The 8760-nt window shown below is 39.6% G+C and overlaps 1 protein-coding gene and 1 pseudogene across 1 annotated transcript in view; both read left to right on the top strand.

Moving 5' to 3' along the window:
* Positions 1–2458: 2458 nt before the first annotated feature.
* Positions 2459–6427, top strand: LOC112470960 (annotated as a pseudogene).
* A 1568-nt stretch (positions 6428–7995) lies between these two features.
* LOC112470959 (pantothenate kinase 2, mitochondrial-like) overlaps positions 7996–8760 on the top strand; it is a 13381-nt gene continuing 12616 nt past the window's right edge. Inside the window, 2 exon segments of the mRNA XM_025039710.1 lie at positions 7996–8112; positions 8242–8760. The exon segment at positions 8242–8760 is cut by the window's right edge and continues 229 nt beyond it. Coding sequence (XP_024895478.1) covers positions 7996–8112; positions 8242–8760 — 636 coding nt within the window.

The raw sequence follows: 8760 nt of genomic DNA, 5'->3' as shown, positions 1-8760 counted from the left end.
TTCTCTGGATATACCTTGTTTTATTGACTTTGGAATCATGTTACTATTTTCCATAATTATATAACAAAATTAAATAAAAAATATGCAAAATCCCAAAACAAGAATCAAATAATAAAAAAAAAAGAACCCAATTGTGTATTGATGACTGAACTACACAGAGGAGAATTATTTCAAAGGACTTTAAAGCACAATAATTTTATTTTTCATCCCTAGTGCAATGCATCCTAAGGACAAAAAGAACAAAGAAATCCTAAATAGTATTTAGTAATCCTATTGTTGGTAATAATATTGGTATTTTTATTCTAAAACTATTATCTATATATTTAATGATAAAGCAAAAAAGTAGTGAATGTTATTAAGAACTTAGATTTTTGGGTAAGATAAAAGAGAAATACTAAAAAAAGGTAAAAACTATAAGTGTCTAACCAATGTACTGTATACTTGAAAATAAAAAAGATAAAAACTGTAAATTTAAAAATGAATGGAAAATAGCAGAAGAAGTTTATGATATAGTTTTATCTTTAAAAATATATTTTCTAGTTCTGTTCACCAAAAGAGCCTGAAAACAATGAATCACCCAGTATCAGTGAGCACTCCTAGTGTGCAAATTGTGGCCTTTAAATACCATTTTCCATAGAAAGAAACATTTACTCTTTGGAGAAATGGCTGATTCAAGATCTGGGCAGGAAATTTACAGAATCTGGGCTGGAAACTTGTCAGACCAGAGAAAAAGGAAGCTAGGACTACTAGAGTCATGTTTAAATGACTAGGAAGTCAATCTAGAGGGCGTCCATTGGCCCAATATGGGACAATTTGAATATCAAAAAGAAGAGTGACTCCAGTGGATTGAAATTCATCAAACATGTTTCTACAATGCATAAGTTCATAATAATACTAAAAAGAAAATAATTCATTAGTTGCCTTTAGAAGATACTAGGAAACAAATTCATTCTGATAAAAGGGAAAGAATCAATCCTGCCTTTTCTATACAAGCTGTACTTAAGGATACCAAAGAGTTGATGAGAGAGGTTTCTTTATAAGAAAATTCCAGTTATTAAGTGCAGAAGAGACAATAGAATTAGAATATAACAATTTTTCAGCCCCTAATGAAATAATGGCTCGATCATCATTAGGCAATATCACCAATAGCTGCTAAAACCAGTAGGTGAAAAGCTGATGGAGAACTTTATAATGGATGAACTAGTCTGATGATCCCTGAACCAAGTGACCAATCTTAACATCTCAACAAGAGCTAATAATGCAAATAAGTAGTTAATGTTATGAAGTAGGATTTTCCTGTTCTCCTGATGAAATAAATAGGAATAAATAGCACCACTTACGAAGAATTCTTTTAAAGACAGCAAACCTGAATCTAATCAAGGCTCTACTTCTATCAGATTGCAAGAAACATAGGGGGCAGAAGAACAAGCTAAAGTACAAGGACACAGTCATCAAAATCCTGAATGTAGGAAATTCATCAGGACAAAAAACCTGGTTTCTTCAATATATATTGGAAGGGGAAAAAATGGAAGTGAAACCTATAAGTTAAAGAAGACTTAAGAGACAAAGCGATCAAATGTAATTTGTTGACCTTTAAAAACAAATTTGAACAATTTTTAAAAAAGTTTGACAATCAGGGAAATTTAAACACTGACTAGTATTTAATGATACTAGGTCTGTGAAAGTGTTAAAAAAAGAGTCCTCATGTTTTATAGGTACTGCACTAAAGTATTTATGATGTAGCAATATGTCTGGGCTTTACTTCACAATAATCCCTTGAGGTTTGGAGAGTGTGAGGGTAAAGATGAAACAAGAAAGACTATGAATTAAATATTGTTGAAGTTGGGTGATCAGAATATGAGCGTTCATGATACCTGATTTTTGTACATTTTTTAATTTTTCCGTAATAAAAGGTTAAGACATTTTTCTTTTGTGTCTTGATAGTAAGAGACTTCCCTAAGTGCCCTGTTGAAACCAGAGCCATTGCACCCACATTATTTTTCTGAGCTACCAGCTAGTAACTGCGTCAACAAAGGAATAGGAATAGGTGATACTTTTTAAGCATTTATTATGTGCCAGAAACAATCTAGCTGTTCTATAAATATATTTATTTAATTTTTCCCAAAACCCATTAAAATATTTTTCATCTTTTTGTTAAAACAGATGACATACATGTCTATATTTTGCTTTTTTTTTTTTCCAGTTAAAATACTTTGGGAATCATTCCATAGTATCTAAAGATATTACAAATTTCTTGTAATGGCGGCACAATGTTCCATTGTATGGACCTATCATAGTTTATTAAACTGAAGTTTAGCTAAGGTAAGCACTTTTCCCAAATCACTTACCTGGTGCAGCCAGGATTAGAACCAAGGTTCAGCTGACTCCAAAGTCTATATTCTACACTACTGCTTCCCAAACTGTAGCACATATATGTCACCTAGAGCTCTTGCTAAAAATGAAGATAAGGTGGGTCTGGGGTGGGGTTTGAGATTCTTCATTTCTTATAAACAATTATTTCAAAGCAAAGCCAGCCTAGAACTCTGGATCTCAACCTTACCTGCACATTGGAATCACCTGGGGAGTATTAAACACTACTGACATTTGGGTCTCACCCCCCGAGATGCCAACTTCATTTGTCTGGGATCTATGCAGCCTTGCTATCTTTTTTTCTCCCAAAGCTCCTCAGGTGATTCTCAGGTGGGGATGAGAACTACTGTCCCAGAAGCCTGCTTGTTCTGAGGAACTCTTACACCATCACTAACCTACTCCTCATTTAGTTGGCTCCTGGGCAGTTGATCGGCATCAGGTGACTTCTAATTCAGAGCATCCTGGTGCCATATTATACCCTGCTCCAATTACCTTATCTAGAGTTAGTTCTATTTTTACATCTGATACCCCACTGTGTGCCAGCTGCGTATCTATTGGGCTGGGGGAGAGTATACAAAGATGATAAAGTCACAGCTCCTTCTCTCAAGGTGTTTACAACCCAGATGTTTTTTCTTTGACGTAAGCCCCAGAAACAGTAAGAACAGTGAGTGTTAGGGTTAATGGACCCAAAGCACCACATCCCTTTCTATTTTTCTGAGACAGAGACAGGAGTCAATTAGTAATCAAAATACCATCTTTTTAAACTTCTGAAGCTGATTGGAGAATTCGGTTTTCAGTCTATGGCTGAGTGCTCAAGTTTTGAATTTAACCACCTGTTCACAGTGGTTCTGGATACTTCTGGCCTCCCCCTGATCCCCACAGGGGTGGACCTCTTACCAGGTGGCAGCTAGCAGACCAGAAAGCATATACTCCACAAGCCCGTGACACCCACAGCGGAGGGAGTTAGGACCTAGCCAAACATATGAGGTTCCTTCTTTCAAATTTACCAATCAGATAATACATTCTTCCTCCTATGGGGAGGGAATTTCCTTGATTTGTACCATATGGGTAGCTGCTTTCTCTGGATACCCTCAGAGCCAGCCCCACTGCCATGTGATAGCTGTGCATATGATAGGAACTCAACGGCTCTTTGGGTCTGTCGGGTTGATTCATTAGCTTCCCTAAAACCCAGCTGCTCCAACTTTTGCAGTCTCTCAGAGAGTTAGGTCACTATGCATACCTCATCTTTCAGTACTGACAGGTGTTTTGGAGAGGTTTTTTTTTTTTTCAAATTATTAGATTCCTTTGTTGTTTATAGGTAAGGCTCATTCAAGCCTTTTGATTTCAAATTCAGGATCTTTCAGACAGAGGTCAATTTGATTTTTTTTCTTTCTATTCAGACACTGAATTAAAAATATTAATTAAGATTTTGAAACCAGTGGCAGAGAGCTGCTGTGTAGCTCTGCGGTCCCCGTCTGTGAAGGGGTGTCTGCTGTATCTGTGGGCCTGGCCACAGCGCTGCAGCTCTCCAGGGAGCAAGGTATCACTTTGTGTAAGAGAACCCAAATAGTGGTCAAGTTCTTCTCATTTGGCATGAACAGCATTTTATATTGGCATGGCATATATCCATCTGAAACCTTTACTTGTGTGCAGAAATGTGGACTCACCTTGCTTGTAACTACCGATCCTGAGCTCATGAAATAGCTAAATAATGTGGTGGAACAACTATAAGATTGGTTATACAAATGTTCAGTTCAGAAACAAGAGGTAGTAATCTCAAATATTGAAAATGGTGAGGTCCTTGAAATATGGCAATTTCATATTGTGACAAGACTACCAAAGATGATAGTACACCCGGGGAAAAACCTCAGAATCTAAGATGAAATCCAATCAGTGATAAGACAGATCACAACTACAGTGACATTCCTGCCACTGTTGGAAGTTTCTTGTTCATTTGATCTACTACTGATTTATACAGGTAAGGATTTGGTTATACCTGAAAAATGGGAGGAGTTGGGATACAGTTCATTACCAATTCTGAGCAAGTCCATCTTCATTAATTCACTACTACAATCCACAAAGTAAATAGTATAGTGGACTACAAAATCCTTGCTGATGACTGAAGATGAGATGAGAACAATAATGTAATTCTCAAATGTGCTTTTCCTGAAACCAAGTCAACTATAGTTCATATGTTTTATTTCATAGGTTATTTTTTAGATGGGGAACCCTTAACATATTTTACTGAACTGTGCATAGTTATCCCATTTTTGTGATACCCATTTGACTTTCTATAGGGTTAACATAATTTCTGCACACTGTTCAAAAGGGAACCAGTAGATTACATCAGCACTGTAATATCAATTCCTTTGAAGGCAGTAACTGTGGATGGAAAAACTTTTGCTATAAAGCTAAATGCCTTCCTAAATCAGACCTTTTGGTCAAGTAGCTTTACTCGGAATATAGGTAGGGAGATATTTAAATATGAAATATAGCAAAAAAAAGTCTGAATATTCAGAATCTTTATTTAGGTCCTAAAGTAACTGATAATCTATAAATAAAATATTGCTATTAGGTCCTTTTGCCATTTATTACATTTGTATAGTTTCCATATTGAAAAAAGCTCCAATTATTTGATTTTAATTTACATAACTAAAAACTTACAAAGCTGTCAATATTTCTACGGTTTAAATTCCAGTGCCACAAAACTATGAAATTTGCGTATAAGTCCTGTGACTATATGATTTCATCCCTAGTAGTGGGCCATATAATGTTTAACTTTATAAGAAACTTTCTCTCACTTATTCTCCATCATAGTTGAACATTATAAAATCAAGCTTTAAATTTCATAGTTTTATTCCCAATAGCCAACAATTGGAAATAACCTAAATGTCCACCAGTTGGTGAATGGATAGACAAACTAAGGTATTTCCATATAATAGAGTACTACTCAGCAAAAAAAGAAACAAACTATTGACATACCAACAACATGGATGAATCTTGAAAACATTATGCCAAAAGAAGCCAGACTCAAAAGAGGATATTCTGAATGATGCTATTTATAGGGAACCCTGGGAAAGGCAAATATAACCTATAGGGTTAGAAACCAGATACGTGGTGGCCTGGGACCAGGGATGGGGAACGTTTCAGAAAGGTGAAGGCAGTTTTTTAATTGTGGTGTTGGCGGCTACATTTATCAAAATTTACCAAATGGCGTACTTAAAATGGATGCATTTCATTATCTATACTGAATTATACCTCAAAAAAAGTTGATTAAAATGCAATTGGAATAGAGAGGAAGGAAATTAAAAGGAAAGAAATAGGAAACGGGTTGGGCAGGGGAAGCAACACCTACTTCGAGAGGGTGGTGGTGAAGGGATTCTCAGAGGGAGAGAATATTTAAGCTGAGACCTGAACAGAAAAAAGGGCCAAAGGAGTAAAAGGTGAAGATAGGTTCCCAGGGCTGGGATGGGGGAAGGAGTTCTCTAGGCAGGAAGAATAGCAGATACGTAAGCCTTGAGGTAGGGAAGAGCCAAGACAATTGCTTTTGATGTGGTAATTAATTGGATGAAGATTGACTGCAAGGTGTTTGGCCAGCTTAAAATAGCATCCCACTAACCTGCAAAAATAATGACTAATGACTAAGCATCCTCATCTATTCATTGGTACAGGTCCCATAATGACCTCTTGATAATACTTTTTAAGATATTCATTTAAGTCAACAGATGAGAATACTTGAGAGTAATACAAACAGTATTTCATTAAAATGACAAAATTCACACTTTCATTAATGTAGACTGGTGTTCTCTTTCAGTGAATATGACCAGCAACAGAGATTCTGAGAGGGGAGCACAATAAAGTTCTATGGAAGCCTGCATGTGCCAAAATAAAGTAGATAGTTCTTCCTTTGTGCATTTAACCTCTTTAGCTGCCTGAAATTTGAGGATCCTTAACAAATGGACTCTGAGCCTCTCCCCAAGGGTAAATAACTGAGAGAAGTGATAAAGAACTTAATAATGCTCTTCTTATAAAATAAACTATTATAACCACAGAGAAAGGAAATCTCCTAATTGCTTTCATTTCACTTTTTGAAAAAAATCTAAGCTTAATCATGGGTTTACTTTGCTCCAAGCAAATCTTTAATTTTTTTTAGAAGTTTTATTTAACACACATACAGAAAAGTGCACAAATTAAGTGAACATACTGATGAAATATGAGAGTGGACAACACCCATTTAACTACCATCCAAAGAAACCAAACATGACCAGCCAAACAAGCCTATCTAATGCCCTCTCATTACTGCGTTCTCCCTGTTCCTCAAGAGTAACCAACATCCTGACTTCTAACATTATTTATGTTGAACTTCATATAAATAGAATCATACAGTATATGATCTTTTGTGTTTGATTTCTTTTGCTCAATTTATTTGCATTTTTGATTTAAGATTATAAACATCTTGCCTAACTGCCAGTAATTTATACTTGTTATTCTGGATTAACTTTAATGATAGCCACAGATTGTCAGCAAGTTCACAAATACACTTTAGAGCGTGAAGATACACATATGTATTTAAAAGGAAAAAAAGCCTGCCGGTAATGTACTGGAATTTTACTGAATCCATGCCCTTTTGATTTCATATGGCAAAGTAGCTAACTTCTCAGAAATCCAGGCTCTGTCATTTTTTTAAGCTGTGTGCCTCTGGGTAAATTGCCTCATCATCCAAGTGGTGCTGGGAGGATTAAGTGATGTAAAGGCACTCTGTAAACTGTAAAAAACACCACATATTTCAGGTGTTGTTTTCATGTTGAGGTTCATCTTGGCAGCCTCAGATGATGATTCTTTGAATCTTCAGGATGGTCTATGGGAGCTCACAGACTTGGATAGAAGCTTCCCCAGGTCAAGGGAGACCATATATATTTTTTGAGTTGGTGTGGTGGAGGGAGGAGGCAGAAAGGTAGGCAGTGCTGGGAACTGGGATTTAGAAGAGTAGTTATAGCTGTTTGGTTTTTGTAGGAGCTGCAGGAGCTGGAATTTCCAGAGTTAGGAAATAGGGTTTCCAGAGTTATTCCTACGGTGAGGGGAGTTATTTTGGAGGGAGCATGGTATTTCTATTTAACAAGAGAGAAGCTCATCTTTCTTGGTCAGCCTGCTACTGGCAGTCATTACAGGAAGGGTTAAGAAAATAAGCGCTATCACCCAGGGACATTAGTCTCCCAGGGGAGGTACTCATGAAATAATTAGCAAGCAAAAGAAACCCACGGTTCTGTTAAACTCGATGGAGTGAGCGGGGCGGGATCATTCTCGGCTTGAGTAACCTCTGGAATAAGGGGTGCTTGGAAGGGCCTGTGCTATGATAGGAAAGGTCAGGATCTCAGGGCTGGACGTGACCATGTTCGCGTCCCAAAAGAGAAGGGAATACGATGAATAAAAAAAAAAAAAAGACTCCCCCGCTCCCCAGCTCCAAGTTGGTCACCAAATCCTTCTCTGTCTCCCAGTGCACCACACAGAAAAGGTGGGCCAGAATCTCCTTCAAAAAGCCAACCCTACTTCCTGGCTCCCACACCCCCTCCTTCGCCACAGGAGGGTGGCGAAGGATTTATAACCCACCTCTTTCTTCCAGTTGCCATGGAGACCAAACCCAGTCCTTTCATTCCTTCTGGTACCGGGAACATTTCTCCAACGCAGGCGGAATGGAGGGGGCTTAGCCCAAATACGCCAGTGACGGTGCTGGGGGAGGGGGCGGTAGTAAAAAATAGCGCGCCGGGGGCGGGGGCTAGCGGCCCTGACGACAGCGGCGGAACCAGGCCGAGGGACAAAGGCTAGGGTCAGCCACATTTCTAGCCCTTCCGTTTGCCAACGATTGGCGGCTAGACCCTGCGGGAACACTACTTGGAGGAGGGGGCCAGCTCGGAGAGGAAGGGACGGAGCATCCGGGAGGGACTCGGGGGCACGCGGCAGCATCCCGGGAGAGTTCTGGTGCCGAGGAGCGCGGACCTGTCTACGCGTGCAGGCGGGTACGGTGGAAGGAGGGGGCACGGGCCCCTCCACTCACACGTCCATTGGGCGGCGCCGCCATCACTCCCCCCTCAGTCACACCGCCTTCTCTCTGCCGAGCTCGGATCTGCTCCCCGGCTACCCTGCGCCCCGCCCTGTCCTGGGAACCTCTCATTGGACGGAGGCGCGGTCAGTCCTACTCCATCTAGGGACCCTATTGGACACTAGAACTTCGGGCCGCCCCTAGCCTGCTGGGATTGGCTTGCTGCGCGTTGGCGCAACGGAAGAGGCGGCCGGCCGAGGGTACGCCTCTGCTCCGGCTGGACTGCTTCAGAGGAGGCAACGAGGTGTCCGGAGCTGGGGGCCTGGCTCGGGCGGCAGCGGTGCTGCTGCGGA

Source organism: Pteropus alecto, unplaced genomic scaffold (genome assembly GCF_000325575.1).
Source record: "Pteropus alecto unplaced genomic scaffold, ASM32557v1 scaffold45, whole genome shotgun sequence".
NCBI classification, from domain to species: Eukaryota; Metazoa; Chordata; class Mammalia; order Chiroptera; family Pteropodidae; genus Pteropus; species Pteropus alecto.
This window is presented reverse-complemented; position numbering and strand designations above follow the sequence as displayed.